This window comes from Trichechus manatus, unplaced genomic scaffold, assembly GCF_000243295.1.
Source record: "Trichechus manatus latirostris isolate Lorelei unplaced genomic scaffold, TriManLat1.0 scaffold00074, whole genome shotgun sequence".
NCBI classification, from domain to species: Eukaryota; Metazoa; Chordata; class Mammalia; order Sirenia; family Trichechidae; genus Trichechus; species Trichechus manatus.
Window position 1 is genome coordinate 4,583,157 of NW_004444010.1, and position 24,442 is coordinate 4,607,598.

Genomic DNA, 24,442 nt, shown 5'->3' on the forward strand with positions numbered 1-24,442 from the left:
GAAACTATGTGCCAGTTCTACTTGGTCCTATAGGGTCACTATGAGTCAGAATTGACTCGACGGCAATGGGTATCTTAGTTTTGTGACATTTCATTCTTTATATTAAAAATAATAAAACAATGTTAATTTCATTTCCAAATTTCCTATTATTTCTAGAATCTGTAAACTTATGTAGGAAGTTATTGAAAGAAAGTTCGATAACATGTTAATATGTCTCGTTTGTTACCATTTATCTGATATCCTCTTGCCTTGGGTTTAAAATGCACAATATTCAGAATTTTGATTGGTGATTAAATACTCTAATTTGGATATTACTAGATCAGAATTTTTGCCTCACCCTGCCGTAGACAGGCTTTCTTTATTAAGGAGCCAAACAATCAAACAGGCTGCAATGACTCTTCTTGGAACTCAGGGGAGTGTGGAGGAGGGAGGCTTTCCTTCTGCCAGAGCATCAGCATGCTCTGGAGATGGCCAGACTGCCCTCTTCATTCAGCTTTCCTATGTGGTTCTACCCTCAAACACTCCAAACCCATGAGATGATAAAGAGCTTTCTCAAGGACCAATTGAGGGGTGTGTTGAGTTAGGTTATTGTCTTTATTTTTATTTCCCTAACCAGCTAATTAGCACTGTAGTCACAGAAAGTCTATGATTCAACCTAAAAAAAATCAGTATTTAAGTCCTGCCTCTGCCACTAACTCAGCCTGACCTTGGAGAAATCCCTTAAACCCTCTGAGCTTCAGTTTCCTTATACAGAAAAAGATGGCAATGACTGCTGCCTTGTCTAAACCCCAGAGTGTGTTGAATAGCTCAATGTTATTATATATAGAAAATGTTTTGGGGCAGCAAAGCACTACAGAGCCACGGGTTACTTCTCCTTCTTTTCTCTCTCATTGTCTTATGCATCAAATTCCATCTTGGCAGAAAGAAATTGCACAAAATGGTCTCTTTTACAAGGGATCTTCCTCTTCTGTTTTTAGACCTTAGATATACAGTGTATATAACTATACTTGAAGAGGAGCGTATCTTTTCATTTCTACGTAAACATATATGTTTTAGCTGAAGTCCTTATGAAGCTTGATCTGGAGCTCTGTGTTCATGACCTTCCCCATCATTCCCCACATCCTCCCTACCCCATCTCCACTATAGAAGAGTCTTCTCCCCAAATTTTCCACAGTGATTGCCTCTCAAGAATCACCTGGGCTAATAAGTAACCTGTCTTCTAAACCTATCCTTATCTCAGGTTCACTCACTTTTTCCAGTTTTAGGGCTAAGATATAAAAATAGAATTTATGTGAATGGTGGTTAATACTGGGGATTTTGCAATCTTTTGGAAACATGGACAAACGAATGGCTCTGCGTTCCTGGCCACCCTCTCCTCATCTTCACAATGGGCATAATAATGGTATTTAATTTTAGGGTTGTTGGCAGATTAAATGAAATAAAGGATGTAAGGAATAACACATAGTAAGTATATAACTGTTATTATTAAGGGTGAAAAAAAAAACCAGAACTCTCCTTCTCTCCTTTGCTGCTGTTGTTACTATTTGCTATCTAGTCAGTTCCAACTCACAGCAACCCCATGTGTGCCAAGAAGAACTGTTCCACAGGGTTTCAAGGCTGTGACCTTTCAGAAGGAGATAACCAGACCTTACTTCTGAGACACCTCTGTGTGGATTTGAACTGCCAACCTTTTAGTTAGTAGTCCAGCATTTGACCATTTGTACCATATTGAAAAAAAAATTCAGTATGAAATTTTAAATATCGAAAAAACGTTTTCAACATTTTCCCAATCTTACCCTTTAAGCCACCTTAGTCTATTTGCTTCTTTTATTTTTATTTTTGGCTTTAGCTGAGAATAAGTTTTGTTTTTTTTTTTTTTTTTTACTTCTGGTAAATCAAGTTCCAAGACAATTTAACTAGAAGTTATGAGAAGCTGCTTGACTGTTTACAAACTCCTTTAAATCAAAAGATCAAGATGTAAACTATTTTTATATGTCATCTTGTGTGCTTCAGGCTCCTTGGTGCCTCAGAGAATATGAAAGAGGCTGATTTACAATCACTTTGGGCATGTTGCCTGCATATTCCTAAGGACAGGAACTGAAAAAAAAAGTGTAGCACACACCCCCGGACATTCCACACGACATGTAGAATAAACAAACGGGCCCAAAAAGGAAACCAAAAACTCTTGGTCCTGTGTTGAGGGGTACCACACATGGCCTTTGTTAGAACATACACTAAAGATGATGAAAAGCTGGTGTCATGGATTGAATTGTGTCCCCCAAAAAATGTGTGTAGCAACTTGGCTAGGTCATGATTCCTAGTATTGTTTCATTGTGTAATCTGATGTGATGTCCTTATGTGTTGTAAACTCTACCACTATGATGAGGTTACACTGATGAGGTTGACAAGATCAGTGTCTTAATGCAATCTCTTTTGAGATATAAAAGAGAGAAGTGAGCAGAGACACATGGGAACCTCATACCACCAAGAAAGCAGTGCTGGGAGCAGAGCGCGTCCTTTGGACCTGAGGTTCCTGTGCAGGAAAGCTCCCAGACCAAAGGAAGACTGATGACATGGACTTTCCTCTAGAGCCAACAGAGGAAGCATTCCCCCGGAGCTGATGCCCTGAATTTGGACTTGTAGCCAACTGGACTGTGAGAGAATAAACTTCTCTTTGCTAAATCCATCCACTTGTGGTATTTCTGTTAGAGCAGCACTAGATGACTAAGACAGCTGGAAAAAATCTTTCAAAAGGAGTAAAATAGACTCCGATTGAAGAGAAGTCCCTTCCCCCTTCATCTGAAGGAGAGTGAGTGTTTTAATTTAAGTAAATTCTGTTACCTGTACTAACATTCTGAAAAAGAGGTACCATGTTACAGACCTGTGCTTCTCAAACCTTAATAGGAATATGACTCCCCTGGGTAGTTTGTTGCCATCTAGTCTCTGGGTGGAGCAAGCATTTTGTGCTTGGCTGCTAACCTAAACGTTGACGGCTGTTTGAACTCACCCAGCAGTGCCATTGAAGAAAGGGCTGGTGATCTGTTTTTGTAAACATTACAACCAAGAAAACCTAATGGAGACTCGTTCTACTCTGTAACAAATGGGTCTCTATGAGTTGAAAGTGACTCAACAACAACAGTTTTTTGTTTTTCCACTTTGGGTGTCTTGTTAAGCTGCAGATACTTATTCAGTAGATCTGGGTGGGGTCTGAGATTCTGCATTCATCACAAGCCACCAGGTGTTGCGAATGCTTCCGGGCTGTGGGCCACAGTTGGTTTTCAATCACCTTCTTCAACAAAATAATTAGTGTTTTTGTTCTAGTCATTATCTGTAGAACAGTTGTTCTCAACTGGGTGTGATTTTGACCTTAGAGGAAGTTTGGCAGTGTCTGGAGACTTTTGATTATCACAGCTCAGGGAGTTGCTACTGGCATCTAATGGATAGTGGCCAGAGATGTTGCTAAGCATCCTACAATGCACAGGACAGCCACCAATAACAAAGAATTTTCTAACCCAAAATGTTAATAGTAGCAAGGTTAGAAAACCTCCTTATAGAAGTCCCATTTTATGCATTTCTCATATCAAAAATAGTGTTTTGGAAGTGCTCAAAAGAAAATTAAACCTGTGAGGAAAGGGTGTTGTTGTTTTTGTTAGGTGCCGTGGAGTCGGTTCCCACTCATAGCAACTATGTACAACAGAATGAAACACTGCCAGATCCTGTGCCATCCTCACAGTCATTGCTGTGCTTGAGTCCGTTATGGCAGCCACTGTATCAATCCACTGTGTAGAAAGGATAGGAGCATGTACTATTTAGTTTGGAGTAGAGAGAGAGAGAGAGCAGTGTTTAAAACTGTCTTCAAATATATGAAAGGTTATCACAGAGAAGATGATAACCAGCTGTTCTCCATCACCCTTGCATAATGAATAGGAAATACACATAAACGGCCCTGTGCTACCCGTCTATTCTTCTTCTACGCCCTCCACACCAGCCAGGCAAATCTCTATGATCTTGCAATCATACTTCTCCTGTCCTGTGTCTTATTACTTGCAAAGACCCTCCCAAATCCTTGGGACACATTTTCTTGCCCCTGCCAAGTGATGTCTCTCCCTTCTCCTTAAAAGCTAACTTTAAAATTTCCATCTGCAGAAAATTTTCCTTAACTAAGATGAAGTAGTTTCCAGTTCATCTCAAATTAGAAACTGGCATATTTCCTTCTTCAAAGTATTATCTTTCATCTACAAATAGGTTATTGCCCACCTCTTCGCAGGGAGCTGGGCTAGATTTTGACAGGGGATAAGAAAGATGAGTCACAGCATCCCTGCCTTTCAGAATCTTTCAGTCTAGGAAAAATTTTGGTACAGAAAACTAAAATGTAGGCAGTATATTATAATTATCTCCATAAGAGATTTAAAAGTAGGGAAGATCAAGGAAGACTATAAATACGTAGACATAAGTATCTTTTTGGTTTGTTTCCTTGAAGAATAAATAATGTTCTCCAAGTTATGTACAATCCTGTGCATTAAATAAGCACTTAATAATGTTATCCAATTGTAAAGATTGTGAATTACAGCAGTCTGGATTTAGACTGTATTTATGGAAGAGTTCTACTCTGAAACACGTGGGGTCGCCATTATGTTGAGGCAACAGGTTTGGTTTGGTTACAGTAGGTAATGTTAACAGACTGGAGTTACTAAATACACTCAAAATCTATTTCTTTACAACTAGGAAAGAGAATTTTTCAGGGTCCATGTGGCTACATGGTGGTCCTAACAAAGGACATAGAACTTAATTGTCTCTGAATGTACTTTATGATGCTCTGTGCTTTTCTGAAGAAGTGCTCTGGGGGAGGAAGATTTATTGGGAGGAAATACTTTGGAACCTCACAAGTAGACTAAAAACATTACCAAAGATGGAATTTGGTACTATCCATTTGAGGAGATGATTCCAGAACCCACTTAGGAGACAGTGTTACAGGGTTTCCATTACCCGAACTCTGAAGAAACTGAGGAGAATTAACTCTCATTGAATATCTAGTGTGTGCCAGGCATTGAATATGCCCTTTAGATATATCTTCTGATTTAATCTCAACAGCAAACTATGAGGTTATCATCACCAACAACATCGTAAGGAGGCGTTAGTGTATTAGTGTAAGCTCCCACCCACTGCTTGATTCAGGGAGGGAAACAGAGCAAATCTCAGGCTGACACAGGAAGCACTCTCCAGGTGGAGGCAATCCACTTGCCACTTCCTTTGGAAGCAGAGAAGAAAATATCCTCTTTCGAGGCTTTAAATGGTGATACTTGCATTCAATATAGTCAAAATGGAAAATGAAGCTATTTACATTTAATTAGTGTCCATGGTTTATTGTAGGGCTAACTACCAGAAAACTGTCTGCAATTGTGAGTCATACGTGAGCATGAGCCTCTGCCAACTCTTTCCCGCACATTATGAAGTCTTTAGTTCTGGGAATGGTACAGACACTAAATTACTATGGAATTTTGTACGAACGTTAATACTTATATGACTTGAAGCCATTATGTTGACTTTTCGGTCTGTAATAAACTTAATATCATAAGCTTTTCTTGTAGTTCTCATTCTTGGAGCATCATTGCTCTTTTTTAACAAGATCACAGCTTTCAAGGGTTACCTCTAGAACACCTTCCATAATTCAAAACGTATGGAATCTTGCTTTACTCTGTGTAGCTGAACTTTATTTTCCCCCTTAGTTCTTCTAGGCTTCTGCATATCATTCAATGTTGATGTGAAAAATTCAATGACTTTCAGTGGCCCGGTGGAGGACATGTTTGGATATGCTGTTCAACAATATGAAAATGAAGAAGGAAAATGGTAAGTAATTGAGTTTTGCTGTTGTTGTTGTTTAGTTATCTTATAAGATAATGTAAAATATTATTTGGTTACAGTTTGTTTTATGAATGAGACTTCAGTAGAATGAAGCATTTATGGTAGGAAAGACAGTTTTATCATTTGGTAAAGGAAATTGACTTAAAGATAAGATTCCTTGGCAATATTGCTTAAAAGAAGTGATCAGTGATTTCTGTTGAAGCCTAGATTGACCTCAAGGAAAGTCTTTATCCAGAATAGTTGCTGTTGTTGTTAGGTGCCGTCAAGTTGGTTCCAACTCATGACGACCCTATATACAACAGAATGAAACCCTGCCCGGTCCTGTACCATCCCCACAATCCTTGCTATGTTTGAACCCATTGTTGCAGCCACTGTGTCAATCCATCTAACTCATTGAGGGTCTTCCTCTTTTTCGCTGACCGTGTACTTTACCGGGCATGATGTCTTTCTCCAGGGACTGGTCCCTCCTGATAACATGTCCAAAGTACATGAGATGAAAATAGTTATTGTTTAGTAACTATGTTGCTCTGGCGAGAGTTCTCATTCTCATTTGAGAGTAGCTTGAATGTACTGGGCTGAAATTCGGCAGGAGGGGTTGAGAGGCAGATGAAATGCTGCCTTGAAAGGGTTAACATAGCCTTTGTAATATTGGGCTTATATTTTTGGTGCTTTGCTAACCTACTGGATTTGGTCTAAAGTTTATAAGGACCTTTATTAGATTTACTTTATACATTTTTAAGTGTAATATTGGTTAAGTTTATTTTAGGGGTGATTTTTAAAGTTTATTTAACTTGTTGAAATTATGCAAAATGGATAGTAGAGTACTTTTGCTTTGTATTTACCATGATGTTTAGTGTGAGTCTTCTTTTGTTTGTAATTGAACTTTGTAGGAAAAAACACTTAAACTTTTCTTCAGTTTAAAAACTTAAACTAAACATGACCCCATTTTTCTAGTAATGACAATAATAAAAATGGGTTCGTATCTACTTGGATAACAGTGATCTATCACTCTACTATAATTATTTCACAGATGAGAAGATGTATTTTTTCTATATTTCACCTTATCTTTAGGCTTGATTAATTTGATAATAATCCCTAAAGACTTTCAAAAGAAGTTAAATTCTAACATTTTATGTGTAGAAATACTGTATCAGATGTAATTCAGGTGTCAACTAGAATTCGTGAGAGTGCTTCCATTCTCCTTATATATCTCAGCTGAGAAATCTGATAACAGAGTATGAATTTTTAAGTCCTCTGTCCTTCTATCCTGTTCTCTCTCTATCTTTTAAGGTTAAATGGATAGGGCTAGCCCTCTAGATACCAGTTTTTATTCTTTCAGTCACTATGCCTGCAATTCAAGGAGCCCTGCCTCTGGGACAATAATGGTGAGCGCCCAACTGGTCAGGCTTCTCATTGTGCACAAATTATAATAAACTGAAACATAGTAGTGATATATTAACATTTTTTAAGCTTAAATTTTATAGAAACATACATAAAAGTGCCTGAAAGATGGGAAATCTACAGGCAAGCAAGAATAATAATGCTGTACTGAAGGAAAGAGGCCCTAGGCTAGACTGGGGGCAATTGAACTAAAAGATGAATATATTTATATGAATCATTAAGTCTTAGTGGAAGCTTGAAACTGGCAAACGTGGGCAATTCCAAAATTTCTAGACGGGATCACTGGGAAATGGGTGGTCACTTGACAGAGATGTATATACTGGGAAGGAAAGTCTATTTTACCGAGAACTTGACGAATCTGATTTTAGACAGCTTGAGTTCAAGGTAATGTCTAGGTAGTTGGAAATTTCAAACTGGAATACAGAGAAGTAGTAGAAGTTAATATATTAGGGGAAGTGCTTGGAGAACAAGGGCTGGTTTTAGTGCCCAGTCTTAACACTGTGCCCTGCCCAGCATCTGGCACTCAATGATTATTTGTTGGCTGAACAACTGAATCTAGTTTAGCACACTACTCCTATTGATGAAGAAACAGACACATAAAAAATATAGTCAAAAGTGACTCTCCTAGGGAAATATAACCACTTAGGGCCAGAACTGAAGGTAGAACTCAACTCTCTTCACTCCCAGTCTAGTAACTTTTTTTATTTATTAGAATTATGTTAAAAAGTAAATGTTGATAATAAAGATCTTTGAGGTAAGTACCAAACTTTACATATTAGTTTGTGAGAGTTTGTGAGCCTTGGAATGTATGTGGAAGTCAGATTATCTAATTCCATTTGACACTCCACATTTAAAATGATCTTATGGAAAAGGTGTTAAAAGTTAGGTAAATCAAGATGATGTGGCCAAATGAATTTAAAAATAAACAAACAACAAAAATTTTACGTTTCCAAACCTTTAAGGATTGCATGGTAGCCGCATATTGTGCTAAAGAGATCCAGGCACTGGTAATACAAAATAAATTGTAGAAACATATTTAGATGTTCTGTGTTTATAAAGCAGATAGAATTCAGACTTACTCTAAGGAATGGACTATGGAATAATTGACATATTTTGAGGAACATGAATTTTGTTATATAGCTTTCTCCAGAGGTAGGTACCTTCATAAATCATATTTACTGTTCAAGTTTTGGAAGTTCATCAACATCAGGTTTAAAAACATCATCCTGACCCATCTTCCATTTTGGCTATCTTATGCCTAAGGAAGAAGCACTTGTTGACCCATTACAAGTACAGTCTGTATATTTTGAAGCATTACTTTAATTCTTTTTGAAAGAATGAAAAGTTAACAGAAAAGGTAGCTTCGTGCGTTCTTTGGTTTTAAAGAGTTCACTGTGACATGTACTTTTGTTTATATCTTTGGCTCAGAAATCACATGTTTTCTCAGCAGCAGAACACATTATGCCTCTGATTAAGATCAGCTGTTGTTCATTATAGTTAGCATGAGCTGGAGCATCCAAGTAATTGCAGTGTGGTTCAGAAGTATTCAGAAAGAGCGTAATTGGTTTAATAATTTTGCTTTGAAGAGAAGAAACTTAAACTTGTTCAGCATTTCACAAGCTTTCCAGATTTAGTGGTAATCATCAGCATGGCAAGGTCTTAGTCAAATGGGAAAATCCAAGATGTTGGTTTGGGATTTTCCACTCTCTGTGCTTCCTTTGCTTCATTCCTTCCAGCATGTGCACCTATCCTTTTAACTGCTGTTCAAGCAACCTTTCTTGAGGGCTTCAGTGCCTTCAGTGGATCTGCCTTCTCTAAGTAGATTTCCATGACACAATATACTTCCCTAGCCAATCTCCAACCCAGCATGTATCAAAATGTGTTGACCTCATGCCTTTTCCCTAGAGCAATCTGCTTTATGCCAAGTAAGGCTACTAGTTGGCTTATGTTATTCACAGTCTTTTACTGATGACCTGTTTACAATGAAATGGAATCTAAATTTACTAACGCAACATCCAAGATACAATATGGTTGGGCCTTAGCCTAACCTTCCAACTGTGATGTCCACGACCTCCCTCTACAACATCTATATTCCAGCTCACCACAAGTTTTCCTTTCCCACTTCCATTCTTTTCCTTCTTTCTCTCTCTCTTTGGAAATCTTACTCACTTTATTGCCCCCTTCTTGATGAATCTTTCCTAGATCTCCCATCTTTGGAATCAATTACAATATCAGGTACATCCCTACATCCTTAGATTATATTTCCCTTAGAATTTATTTTTGTCTGCCATTTATTAGAGTCATTTACTCATTCTTTCACATCAGTATTTATTGAGTGCCTATTATATACCAAGCATTGATCTGGACATCAAGGATACAACAATGAATGAAACAGACACAATTTCTACCGTCGTGTATTTTACACTCCTGTTGTTCAACAACCACAAATTCCACAAATATCCAAGTCTAGTTATGTTTGGGTTTGCCTTTTCTACTCTTATGCAAGTTTTTTGAGTACACAGAATGTGTCTTATTCATTTTCGTGCCTGACTACAGTTTTTTTACATAGTGGCTATTAAAAAATCATTTACCCCTCAGTCACGACTCCAACTCATGGTGACCGCATGTGTGTCGGAATAGCACTGTGCTCCATAGGTTTTTCAATGGCTGATTTTTTCAGAAGCAGATCGCCAGGCCTTTCTTTCAAGGCATCTCTGGGTGGACTCGAACCTACAACCCTTAGGTTAGCAACTGAGCACGTTAGTCATTTGTCCTACCCGGAGACTCCACAGTGACTATTAGAGGCTCTCAATAAGGACAGTTTGCAATAACTTTGAGAGCTGTGGCTAGCACTAGGAAAAACAAGTTGGGGAGATATGTTTGTGGAAGGAAGGATCTGATGAGACCTCCCATCACAGGCACTCATAGCTCCAGACACTGCCTGCGTATCAAAACAGCCCTGACCATTAACTCACATTATCCGAGATCCTGATAGTTTATTTGTAAAACAATAAATGGTCAGGTGTTTCTGATCTAACAACTGGAAAAGAGGCAAGTAGTTTACACTATTCATTTACTATGTTATGAAATACACCCTGAATTTCACAATATAGTAAGTCTTTTATTATTTGTTGTTTTTACAACAGAGCTGAATTTTCAATCCATGTAGCTCTATAGAAATTTATTCTCCCCAAGGAGAAGACATGCAGACAAAATCTACTGAATGACAGAGGTGTATCCTCTTGGGGTGGCCACCATTGTGCACACTCGTGTGTGTTTTCAATAAAGTATATTTGAGCTTGAGGGGAAAAGGCTTTTTAAAGGACATATCAAATTTTTTTCTTACGGATTATTATATAATATTTACATTGTTTATAATGCTTTTTGAAATTGAAATTTTCTCTTTGCTAAACTTGTCATTTCTTTGGCTCACCTCATTTCCACCCCCCTGCCTTACATGACAGAAAGCATTGAAGCTAATGCGGCCACTGTATAAGTTTTACTCTATAACATAACCAAATGTTTAAAAAAAACAAAAGTGGCTGGCAGGGTGGCTGGCACTCTGAGAGTGATATTGATTTGATTTATGTGTTAGACATCAAGAAAGAGGCAAAAAGAGTGTGCATAAAATAAGGTAAGAAATACAAGACACCATTCTCCAGGAAACTATTTTTTATGGGTTGGGGGAGGAGAGTAAAAGATAAACACGAAACTGAGAAGCCAAAGAACAGCTACGCTTCAAAGAAACATATAAATGTTTATTTATAAGCATAATAATGGGCATAATGACAAGAATGACTGTTATGAATAGCAACAATTTCTCAGTTTCCTAAATTTTATTATAATTGGGGCTTTTTCAAGGAGAAGAGGTATTTCTCTCCCTTTAATGATCTTGAATTCATCAGATGTTTTTCTAGACATCAGTAATGAGATTTAGGACATTCTTCAGTCCTCTTAATCTGCAGACAAATCATTGCAAAATACCACATAAACAGCAAAGTCTGATGGAAATAAAATGGAGTGAGTTTTAGTCCACTTGCACTAGATTTTAAGATAATATCCGTAGTTCCTGAAGCAATGTGCCTTGCGTCTGCACGTTGACCTTGTGGGTTTGGGCAGGTATTGTTAGCATCTTCATTTTCTAGACAGGAAACTGGGACACAGAGAATGAATTGCCAAAGGTTTTATATAGCAAGTACGTGACAGGGACTTGGAACACCAGCCCTCTGACTTCTCAGCCAATTCTGTCCTTCTCACACCAAGGAAACTTGACCTGTGGAAAGTGACTCATGTACCACCCAAAGGCATGTATGGTTTTTGCTTAAGCAAACTAGCTAGCCTCTAAAATGGAGAGGAAAAAAAAAAATTCACAATTCTGATCTATTACCTGGTAAAATGGGTCTAAAATTCCCAGTCTGCCTTACTTGGGTTCTTAGAGTATTTGACACAGAAATTAATTAATTAATTCAATATATATATATATTTAATGTCTATTATGTACCTGGTACTGTTCTAGGTACTATAGATATGTGAGTGAAAAAAAATAGACAAACATTTCTGATGTTGTGGAGTTTATAGTCTATTGGGGGGAAATAAAAAATAAGTGTAATAAACAGGTAGATTATATCATATGTCAAAATATGGTAAGTGTTGTGGGGAAAAAAAAAATCAGAGCAAGATAATGAGGATTGAGCATGCTGGAGGTCCCTGAAATTCCGTAAACCCTAGGCTGATACTGTTCTAGGATCTTGTAATTTTTATGCAGCCTGGGAAAAGTAAACCTTATTCACGATAAAAGTGGTAAGATATACGTACTTTCAAGACTTCCATGCTTGTTGCCAGAGCAAACAGTCAGCTCCTAGAAAAATATACAAAATTGCTTTATGCCATATATCCTTCTAATCCATTCTTTATCATTTGTCGCAACCACCAAACTCCCTGTCTCAATCCTGGCTTACTATATCACTTTCTGAAGTCTCACACCTCAGTCTTTACTTAGCTCAGAATACACACTAGACCACAATTCAGGTTGCTGTATGGGGTTAGTTTCCGACTATCGCCGTACTCCAGGGTCTTTCTGTTGCCCTAGAGATCAAATCTAAGCCCCGTCCTTTCCTCAAAAGTCGACCGCTTGCCAATCCTATTCTCCCTGCTCAACTGTACAGGAAGGCTTTACCCAGTGTTCTGTCCACCCGGACCTCTTTATCATCTTCCACTTGCAGTCCTCACTCTCCGGTTTCCGCACTTTTGCCTGACTTTTCCAAGATCTCCCTTCCCTCCTGGCTTATAATCCACAATATCGTAATTATTAAAATGCTGTTCAAGGCTCACTTTTTATCAGTTGTACTAGTTTCCCCAGTTAATGCTACATGTTTTCCAGCTAGTTAGCTCTCCCTCTACACATTTATATTTGGTCTATTCAGGTGATGGAATCTTAGAATTGGAAAGGGCTTTGGAGGCCTATCATCCATCCACTGTAGAAATACCTTCCAAAACATCATTCACCAGCTCTAACCTACCTTATCTAGACCGGGAGCTACCTGGCTGGCCTATGTATGTCTTGTAAGTTTTAATCTTTATCATTGTCCACAAGCCCACTACCCTACTCTTCACTATTTCCCCATAAATCTCACTAGATGACTACAGCTATTATTTTCTAGTAAGAATAAAGAACCAAGAACTTTATCCTCCCTTCCTGTTTCAGTTAGCTGTAACGCCAAAACTTAGTGACTTAAAGCAACAACAACTTATTATTTCTCATGATTCTGAGTACTAAATGGATTGTTTCCCTGCTGCTTGGCTTATTTATGCATTTGTTGTTCTTGTTATTAAGGTGCTGTCGATTCGATTTCGACTCATAGCGACCGCATGTGACAGAGTAGAACTGTCGCACTGGGTTTTCTAGGCTGTAATCTTTACAGAAGCAGATCACCAGATCTTTCTTCCTTGGAGCCATTGGGTGGGTTAGAACAGCCGACCTTTTGGTTAGCAGCCGAGAATTTAACAGTTGCACCACCAGGGCTCCATATTCATGCACTTACAGTTATTTAATAGATCACCTGGGGCTGGAGGGTCCAACATGGCTTCACTTACATGTCCAGCGTTTCCTGCTGACTGTTGACCAAACCATTCATTCTCCTCCATGTGGCCTCTCATCCTCCATTAGGCTAGACTGGGCTTCTTCATAGCCTGGTGGTTTCAGATTTCCAAAAAGATGATATAGAATCTGCAAGGTCTTTTAATGCCTAACCTCGAAAGTCGCAGTATCATTTCTGCTTCATTCTGTTGATAAAGCAAATAACAGGGCCACGTCAGATTCAACAAGAGGGAAAATATATTCCATCTCCCAAAGTAATGACAGACAAAGTCATACTGCAAAGGCGCATACAGACTGCAAGGACTTCTTTTGGCCACAATTCCAAACCATCTACCACACTTACAACCTCCCAACATCTGGCTATCAAGAACCCTGAGTCAGGAAGTGGTGGCCCTTCCTCATATCTAAGACAAGCCTGTCCTGGATCCATCCCTCCCACCTGCTCTGGGATCCTACTCTTTTTACTGTTACTTCAGCCTTTCCTTTGCCACTGGTTCTTTCTTACTATCATTTAACCATATCTAAGTTGCCTTAACAATAAATTTAAATTCTCCTCAAATCGTTAATGGTTTGCCATTACCCTGAAAAAAGAAGTCCACTTTTATTAACATGGTCCTATCCACCTTGGTTTTAGACAAGTTACTTGAAATGAAGTCAACTGTACACTTATGGCTCCCACCTCTACTTTCCATTCTTGACTTTCTTTCCTTCTTTGGCTTCTATGACACCTTTGTCTCCTGGTTTCCCTTCTCCCACTCTGATCACACCTGCCTAGTTTCTTTCCTTGACTCATTAAAACCTTAAGTGCTGTTTTCCCCAAAGGTCATCCCTCAGCTCTTTTCCTACAGTGTACTCTCTCAAGATGGTAGTATTTACATTTAGAGCCTCAACCATTATTACACGCTCATACGCGTCCACATAGTTTCTGAGAGGTTCCCCAGCAAGGTTGAGCCCAGTTGCCTATAGAAGTAACCTACTTATCAATATACCCTTTATTGGCTTTTCTTCCTCCCCTCTTTCATTTTTCCCATTTGCACACTGTGCCTTCTGAGAATTGCCTCCCAAAAAATTACCTGTGCCAAAGTCCATGTCTCAGCGTCTGTTTTTAGGAGAACCCAAACTAAGTCAGTCTATGTCCTAAATAATTCCAGCATTGGTTAGTCCTTCCTCTCTATGTCCTTAATTCAGGTCCTCTTTTCTCATTTGTATTACTTTATGAACTCTAACCTTGTCACTCTGCTGTAAATTTGCTCCTCTCTAATTTATTCCTGACACTGAAAGCAAACTTTTTCATAAATCAAAGAGTTGATCATGTGACACCCCACTTTAAAAACTTCAGTGATTCCCTACTTCTCCCTCCAGATAATAAATCCAAAGTCCTTAGAGTAGACTAAAGAACATTCATATCTGGACCCTGTTTACCTTGCCTGTCTCAAGTTTTACTCTAGCTATATTTGAACTATTTGTACTCATCAAAGGAATGATGCTGTTTCTTGATTCTGGAATTTGGCTGTGGCTGCACCAAGTTCATATCTGTCCAGTATTGCGATAGTACATTTGTTGTTTTGTTTCCCCCACTAAGTTTTAAGCAACTTAAAAAAATGTGCTTTATCCATTTGTATACCCCTAAAGCCTGGAAGAAATCCCCAGTGAGTAGAATGTTCTCAGTAAACATTAATTGACGTATCTGGCTTCAACTTAAATACTTTCTATAACAGGAGACTCATTACTTTTCTCTAAAGTTTTTTTATCCTATGAAACTAACCAATCATATTACAAAAAGCTTTAATATTTTTGAAAAACACCAACCATAACATCCTTAGTGTAATTTCTAATTCTGGTGCATTACCTTTTAATCTATGTTTTTACATAGATGTAGTTGTTTCTTCACCTGAAAAAAGGGAACAGTAATAATAAAAAGAACTAATAATAGATTGTACATACCATTAGCCAAGTAGTGTCCTAAGCATTTTATATACATAAACTCATTTAATTTTCATGATGATCCTGTGGGGTAGGCACTCCTACTACCTCTGTTTTATGGGCAAGGAAACTAAGATATAGAGAGGGTAATTGATTTGTCCCAAACCATACAGCTAAATAAATGGTGAAGCCAAGATCTGAATTCAGAGAGTCTGGCTCCAAATTTCGTGTTATATTTCATGGTGAGAATCAGATTACTTAATACATGGAAAGAACAGTGTCTGACACATGGTAAGAAATCAGTAAATGTTAGCTACTGTTATAATGAATATATTGAATATACATCTATATCTTGGTTTCATTTTACATGAGGTAATAAGTCATGTTTCATTCTACCATGCAATCTTAACTATCATTCTTTGTGACTGCACAATATTCTGTAGAATGGTCTTGCTGTTAATCATATTACTTTTAATCTTTCTTTATTAGCTATAACATTATGAAAATTATCACTATGCATTAAGCTTTTCTTCCATATGTTAGGTCATTTTTTTAAGAGTTTTAAGAAAGAATTCCAGAAATAAGAATTATGAGTTAAGTGTATAAAGTTTTTATGATTATGCATATCAGAAATTGCTTTGCAGAGGCATTATATCGAAACAAGGTTCTAGGGAGTTTGTTCAACAATTCATTGTTTGCAATTGCTAGAAAACTTATTTCCATTACTACAAGCTTTGCTCAAAGGACCTACTGAAAATAAGTACCATCCCTTTTCAACATAATAGACTTTCAAATATTTAAATTAAAAAAAAATTAAACACTGTTACCTGCGCCTCTACACAACCTCTCAATTCTCCTTCAGCCATTTCTTTTCCATGCTTAACATCCCCAACTTTCCCTTAGACACCTCATCCGGCAAAATTACTAGTCTTTTAACCATCTAAGTCATAGTCTCCTAAATACATTTCATTTTGCCGAGGTCCTTCTTAACTTGGAGATTCCAGGCATAGCCTGACCATAGCAGAGCACAGAGGGGCTATCTTTCCTTGACCAGGGCATCTATTTCCAGCAATGCAGGCTGAGGTCACATTAGCATTTTTGGCACTGAAATACTGTTGGCTCATGTTTAATTGCCGTCAAATAAGTCCTTTTTCGCATGAAAGTTTATTAAGTCTGGTTTCCCACATCCTGTACTGATGTAGATAATATTATGCACTTAAGTGAAATCATTCACATAGCTTATTATTAAACTTCCAGTAATTTGTTTAAGCTTATTGTTCCAGAATATTGAGATACTTCTGAATTCTCAAATAAGTATATCGATTTACTTGATAAGTATCTTTATGCTTTCTCTATCTTCACTCAAATCATTAATAAAGATATAGACTAAGACAATCCCAAGTGCAATGTCTATGGTACATCTTTAGAGTCCATCTTTGGTTGCTAGCAATCAGAATCTTTGAATACAGCTGTTCAACCAGCAGTGAATCCACAATTGTGTGTCCACTCAAGTACCTTAACACTCAACACCATTCATCCATTCTCTTCCTGAGGATATTATAGGAAGGAGGCTTTGTTAAATGACTTGTTGGAACTAAAATGAATCATGCTTATATAATTTCTATTCATTATTATTAGATTGATTTTATAATTTTTTATTGTCAAAAAAGACAATAAGCTATTTTAACCTGGATCTCATAACTGCCCTTATTTTCTAAGTGTTTACTAACTGTTGTTATTGTTGTTGTTAGTGTCATCGGGTTGGTTCTGACTCATAGCGAGCCCATGTACAACAGAACGAAACCCTGCCCAGTCGTGTGCCATCCTCACAATCGTTGCTGTGTTTGAGCCCTTTGTTGCAGCCACTGTATCAATCCATCTCCTTGAGGGTCCTCCTCTTTTTTGCTGACTCTCTACTTTACCAAGCATGTCCTTCTCTAGGGACTGGCCTCTCCTGACAACATGCCCAAAGTATGTGAGAAGAAGTCTTGCCATCCTTGCCTCTAAGGAGAATTGTGGCTGTACTTCCTCCAAGACAGATTTTATTGTTCTTCTGGAAGTCCATGGTATATTTAATATTCTTTGCCAACACCATAATTCAAAGGCATCAATTTTTCTTTGGTCTTCCTTATTCATTGTCCGGCTTTTGCATGCATGAGGCAATTGAAAATACCATGGCTTGGATCAGGCACACCTTAGTCCTCAAGGTGGCATCTTTGCTTACAAATTAGCACAGACTAATATTAAATCATATGTTGATCAAATGTGTATATTTCTTGACTTCTTTATGAAATTATCAGTTCCTTGTGGGAAAAGTCATTAATACTTCCATGTGTTTTTTGTAAACTAACACAGTTATAGACTTAAACAACAGCTAATGATTATTTTAGCCCCAAATAAAAAATAATGATATAAATTAATAAAGTAAGAATATAGATGCTACTTTGAGATGTGTCTTATCTGTTTTATGGGTTTTTTTTTAATTAAAATCAATCTGCAATTTAGAGAAGGCACTCTGCAAGGTAACTTTAAATTACTAAGAGAGGTTGACTATCTGATTATATCTGTGGGAACTATTTAGAACTAATCGTAATATAACTAAATAAAATGTTTCTTATTTTTTTCAAAATGTTAATTGGGTTATTTAACTTCCAGGGTACTTATTGGTTCTCCATTAGTTGGCCAACCCAAGAACAGAACTGGAGATGTCTATAAATGTCCAGTTGGGAGAAGTGAATCATTACCTTGCATAAAATTGGATCTACCAGGTATGTAAAGTCAAAAAGTAAAATTCAATGCTAAATCATGCCAAGTAATCTCACTGGGAAAAAAAAAATTCACACACCACAGGAAAACATTACAAGTAATCTTATAAACATTCTTCAGTTCTTTTAGTTTAAATTCACATAGAATAACATTTTGATTCCCCTCCCCTTAATTTGCTTTAGAAATCCACTGTAGTTTTGTAACTTTTAATTCCCTCCACTCTTCAGGATCTTTTTGTAAACCAATGGTAAGATTTCCACATAAACCTGATCATCACATTTCTTCTACAAAATGTAAATTAATTAGTGTTTAGATTTTAAAAGAAAATTGTACAAGAGTCATTGTAATAGATGAATTTAATTTTTGAAAAGAGAATAACAGAACAAAACTTATACCAAAATCGATATTTTTTATAGAAATATCACCGTAGTTGGAAGATGACTAGAAATACTATTAGAACTCTTCATAAATTAGAACCCTATCAATGTCCTATAAAATATTAAATAATGTGGAAATGATTCATAGACCCACAAGTTTATTTTATATATTGTGTTTTTTAGTTCTATAATTTTTTTATACCTCCTGTTTTTCAGCTGAGATTTCCTACTTGCTTGTTCCTTATGAATGTTTTTCCTTTAAATCCATGAGCATAGTTATAACAACCGTTTTAATAACCTTGCCTGATAATTCTAATATCTAGAATATCTCAATGCCACTTTTCATTTATTACCTTTCTCTTGAGGTTGGGTCACAGTTTCTGTTTTGTCATATGTGTGGTAATTTTGGATTATATCCTGGATAATGCTTTTGAATTTGTAACTATAGAGAAGTTAGGTTCTGTTTTGCACTCTTGGATAGTCTTAATTTTTTTTGTTTTAACAGGTAGTTTACTTGACTAAACTCAATTTTCAAACTCTGGCTTTCCTGCAGTGGGGAGCAGTTGAAATCTATATTCAGGTCTTTGAATTTTAGCTGGATTATTTGAATTCTTCCCTGTGCATGCACAGTTCAGGTTATCAGATATTTGGACAAAAACTATATGATGCATACATTAGAATTCTCCTTTTGTAGCTCTCCTTTCTGGGATATCCCCTCTCATTTCATAGCTGCTACCATTGCCCCGACCTTTGTCCTCTGTTTCTTCAGGAAGATAAGACTGCAAGTTCTATTTCAGTTTTAGCCACTGAGTAGGGCCTTCTCTCAGGGAGGGGGGAAAAAAAAAACCTCTACAAAAACACTGAACTCACCCCGTGCCAGTCTCTTCTTCCATGTCTAGACTGCCGTCAAGATTCTGCCTGGTTCTGGTTTCTTTCTAATGCCTTCAGGTAGTTGTTTCATATATTTTTTCTTTTTTCTAGTCTATAGTTGTTATTTGCAAGAGAGTTAATCTGATATGAGCTACTTGTTTTTTACTGGAAACTGGATAGAGTGTTAAAACTAGCCATCTCAAGAACCATTTCTGCTGTAGTTTCTAGTAGTCTCAGGGATGTTGATTCTGGGTCAGCTCTAGTATAAAAGACGCATCCAGATTATTTATGACTAGTCTAGATAAAAGCTCAAATCCAGGTGCTTTCAAAGAAAACCAGACTAAACTCTTGGGCAAAAACCAACATTCAGATTTGGAAATCAAACTGACCATTCAGGAATCCCTGCTTCCATTCCCCACTTTAAATCTATATATAGTCTTCAGGTAAGAATAATTTCTAGGCATAAACAATGAGATAAGTCTTTTTTGAACCAGAGCTGTACCACTTCCAAATATTTCAGCACTCTGTGTACAAAGCTTGGAAGCATTTGCTTTTGCTGTTTTTTTTTTTTTTTCTTTTTATGTGAATATGTGAATAACTTCTTGCTAATTTTGGTCAGGTTTGCATGCTTCAGAACCCAATATTTCTATTTGGAGCATCAAATATGTTGCTTTCAGTGTGTGTCTTTTATCCAAACTTCCTGGCCACTGCTCTAATCTTGCTTCTATTTCTCTTATAACCCTCATGATGTCCCCATGATGTTAAAAGTAATGGTCATAAAACTTGTGGTTGGGTTTTTCTTTCTGGTCTTCGCCTTTTTGTTTTTTTCCCTTTTCTTGTCAGAAATCATGTTTCATCATTGGTCATTTATAACAAAGTATGCAGGATTATATTATTTTTATAAAAATTGTGAGACTAAGTATTTTATTTGTTTTAATTAGCAAAAATGTGTGAAAAAAGCAATCCCACATTCTCATTGCTTTGCTAGTTCTGCATTCTTTTACAGTTCAGGAAAACTATTTGAGACTGTGATCCCAACAAAGTTTCTGGGACGTAAGCCAGGTTTTCAGCCTTAGCTTATTCATTATATTCCTTAATAATACTTTGAAGGCTGTTTGGTTGAACCAAAAGAAGAATGTGCAACGTATGAGCAAAGCAAATAGAGCATTTTAATGTGAAGACACTTAATTTCACTTTGTTTTCCACCCTCATAAATTTGTTCTATTTTTAGTTAATACATCAATTTCCAATGTCACAGAAGTAAAGGAGAACATGACCTTTGGATCAACCTTAGTCACCAACCCAAACGGAGGGTTTCTGGTAAGAAAGGAAAGAGTAATAACATTTAATGACACCAGAAATGCTATCATTATAAGTCTTTGTAAGATCCGTTATATGTTGCTAATCCTATTTTTTTACTTTTTTCGTTTTTTTTTTTTTTAAGGCATGTGGACCCTTATATGCCTATAGATGTGGACATTTACATTACACAACTGGAATCTGTTCTGATGTCAGCCCCACATTTCAAGTCGTGAACTCTTTTGCCCCTGTACGAGGTACGGATTTCATGTAATGTTCTTGCATGTTTGGAAAGCAGTAAGCAATGAATAAGACATATGTATACACAGAAGCATACCAAAAAGCTTGAAATATTTTCTCCCCTAACAGCATTACCAATTTAGGTAAATTTTTGCTTTGCCAATATATAACCAAACCTTAGTTCTATTTGGGAAATTGCTATTAGTGTAAATAGCCTTTACAGAGTCATATTTAAACACCATAGCTAAAGCTCTCACATTGCTTTTGTTTAGAAGGTGAGACTCTGTGGAAAGTAATCTCATTTGAAATAAGCACAGAATTAGAACTGTTATATAAAACAAATGTTGAGAAAATTTCCAAAGATAATTTTGGAATATTAATGAAAATTAAGTAGATACGGCTTTTACTTGATAGTTGTTTTTGAACACAATGAATACTTCATATCACCTTTAGTTTTTCTGAAATTATTTATAAAAGCTGTGTCCTGTTTGTATACTATTGGCTCATCTTTTAAAATGAGCTTGTTTCAGCTATGAAAATGCTGTTCATATACCTCTAAAATGACAGACTCCAAATTTGCAAAATTTGACTCCTTCTGTTGCAGATTGCAGCAGTCAACTGGACATAGTCATAGTGCTTGATGGTTCCAATAGTATTTACCCCTGGGAAAGTGTTACAGATTTTTTAAAAGACCTTCTGGAAAGAATGGATATTGGTCCTAAACAGACACAGGTATGTGACTCTGCATTTGGATTTCTGTTGTTTTTAAGAAAAAAATGAACAGAGTTTTAATAAAACAAAATGTTCTGAAAATAAATTCATCAAGAACGCTATATAATTCAGGATAAGTTTTATATTTCATATTCCTATTTCTTACTTCTGGTCAAGAGGAAATTACCGGAAGACTGTGTAGTTTTCTAAACAGAAACTATTAGGAAAGCTGCCATTTTAAATGCTATTGGAAAAATCCCTATACACCTCTATGAACTCATAACTTAATTCTAAAAGAAGTATAGCTGCCTTTGGTGATATCAGATCTGGGTTTCAGAATTTGTGGAAACTATTATGACATTTACCTTATAACTTCCTTTCTCGTATTATATAAGTAAATTAGTAATTGACCACAAGATATTGCTTAAAGTCTGTTTTCCCCTCTTTTTAATGATTTATTTCCTTCAGTAAAAAGCAAACATTCTAAGCTTTAGCTGCACAAAATTCATTTTTTTTAAATTTTGCCATGAGAATTGGTTTATAACAACATCTTCTTTATTGCCACTAAATGAAATGAAACATTTCACATGGCTCTTCTACTTAGACACTGAGTTTGAACTTAATTATTAACTAATTAATTAATTATTAAATATAAAAATAAATAACCAATTAGTAAATATTTACAGCCTCTTGGTTTAGACTACAGAAAAGACACAATAGATAACGGAGAAATAATATGACAAATTCTTTGAAGGAAGGAAATAGCATTAGAATCAGAGTCTAAGTGGGTGTTGAATGGTTTGGGGACTACAGGAAAGTGTAGGAGACTTTAGTACTGCACATGCAGTCCAATGTCCCTGCCTGTCTGAGAACTCTAGAGAAATTTCAGAGGCACTGAAAAAGAGATCTCGCAACATCAATGTTTACCACTCCCACATTAAAATTGGTACCTGTGTGTGTGTGTATATATGTATATATATATATATATCTGAGCCCTGGTTGCATAGTGGTTAAGAGCTTGGCTGCTAACCAAAAGGTCAGCAATTCAAATCCACCAGCCGCTCCTCAGAAACCCTATGAGCCAGTTCTACTCTGTCCTATAGGGTCGTTATGAGTCAGAACTGACTCGATGGCACCTAACAACAACAACATAAATATATAGTTGTGCCTTTGAGTTGATTCTGACTCATAGTCACCCTATAAGACAGTGTAGAACCTCCCCATAGGGTTTCCTAGGCTGTAATCTTTATGGGAGCAGATCGCCAGGTCTTTCTCCTGTGGAGCCGCTGGTGGGTTCGAACCACTGACCTTTGGGTTAGCAGCCAAGCACCTAACCATTGTGCCACCACGGCTCCATATATATATACATATATATACACATGCCCCTGGGTGCTGCAAATGGTTAATGTGCTCAGCTGTTAACCAAAAGGTTGGAGACTTGAGTCCACCCAGAGGTGCCTCAAAGGAAGATCTGGCAATCTACTTTCAAAAACTCAGCCGTTGAAAACCCTATGAAGCACAGTTCTACTCTGACGCACGTGGAGTCTCCATGAGGAGTCAATTCAGTGGCATCTGGTGATATCTATGTCTATCTATAAATTTTCCCGAATTGTGGTAGCTGAAGATTGCTAGTGCAAATTGGAAATCCAACTGTAAAGTGAAATGTCACTCTGCTGTGCTCCAAGACTGAATTGGCCTCTGCCAAACCTGTTGCTGTCCAGTCGATTCCGATTCATAGCAACCCTATAGGACAGAGTAGAACTACCCCATAGCACCTCCAAGGAGCAACTGGTGGATTCAAACTGCCAACCTTTTGGTTAGTAGCCAAACAGGAGCAAGGAGAGGTTGTTTATTTCCTACGGATCAATAGAGAACTTTTTGAAATCTCTCTCTCAAGTCATTAAAATAATAAAATGTAAATTCCCCTGGATGCAAGCTTTTCATCTGCAGATAATCTTCGTTCTTGAATTACTAGAGATTCCAAGAGGATATGGTATCTCTTCTTCCTATGGGGTAGCAAGGCATCCCATATCCCAAAGGGCATCCTAGATGTCTGACTTGCTGTTCTTTATGGCAAATGTTCTACAAAGACCCCCTCCCCTTCTTTTCCCCTTCTGAAGACTTCTCTACCTTCCTCCTTTCCTCTCTTCCCCTATCTTTTCTCTCCTATGAAATAAAATTTCATAGATCCATAAAATTAAATCTGAAAGGAACCTTAGAGTTCCTTTAGCTTTAAACCTTAATTTATGGAGGGGACACAAGAACTAAGTGATTTGTTCAGGGTCCCCTTGCTTGCTAATGGCAGATCAGAACACATGGCTTTCTACTTGTAGTCCAATGTTCTTTCCTTTTTGAGAGCTCTACTTTTGGAGAGGTTTCAGAGCTGGTCCCATCTGATGTTCCTGAGTAGCAGATCTCTAGTTATTTCCTTCTCCTCAAGGCTGTCTTCATCTTTCCTAGATCAGCTCCTCAGCCAGAACCCCACCTGGTCTCTTGGCATTCCATAACCTGCACTGATGTCTCTGAAGTCAAATTGCTTTATCATAGTTCTTCCTCATCTGTATTAGTTTTCTAGTACTGCTATAACAAAAATACCACAAGTGGGTGGCTTTAAAGAACAGAAATTTATTTTCTCACACTTCAGGAGTCTAGAAGTCTAAATTCAGGGCACTAGCTCTAGGGGAAGACTCTCTGTTGGCTCTGGGAGAATATTCTTGTCTGCTGACATTCCCCTGGAGCTGGTACGCTAAATTCAGACTTCTAGCCTCCTAGACTGTGAGAGAACAAATTTCTGTTTGTTAAAGCCACCCACTTGTGGTATTTTTGTTATAGCAGTACTAGAGAACTAAGACAATCCATAACACCTTGTCTCATCACTTCCCCCCATGATATGCTT

The 24,442-nt window shown here is 37.2% G+C and overlaps 1 protein-coding gene across 1 annotated transcript in view; it reads left to right on the forward strand.

Moving 5' to 3' along the window:
* ITGA1 (integrin subunit alpha 1) overlaps nucleotides 1-24,442 on the forward strand; it is a 187,510-nt gene that overhangs the window by 70,319 nt on the left and 92,749 nt on the right. The window contains exons 2-6 of the mRNA XM_004380455.2: nucleotides 5,727-5,847; nucleotides 17,939-18,051; nucleotides 20,528-20,616; nucleotides 20,741-20,852; nucleotides 21,440-21,567. Of these exons, the coding sequence (XP_004380512.1) occupies nucleotides 5,727-5,847; nucleotides 17,939-18,051; nucleotides 20,528-20,616; nucleotides 20,741-20,852; nucleotides 21,440-21,567 (563 nt within the window). The remainder of the gene's footprint in view (nucleotides 1-5,726; nucleotides 5,848-17,938; nucleotides 18,052-20,527; nucleotides 20,617-20,740; nucleotides 20,853-21,439; nucleotides 21,568-24,442) is intronic.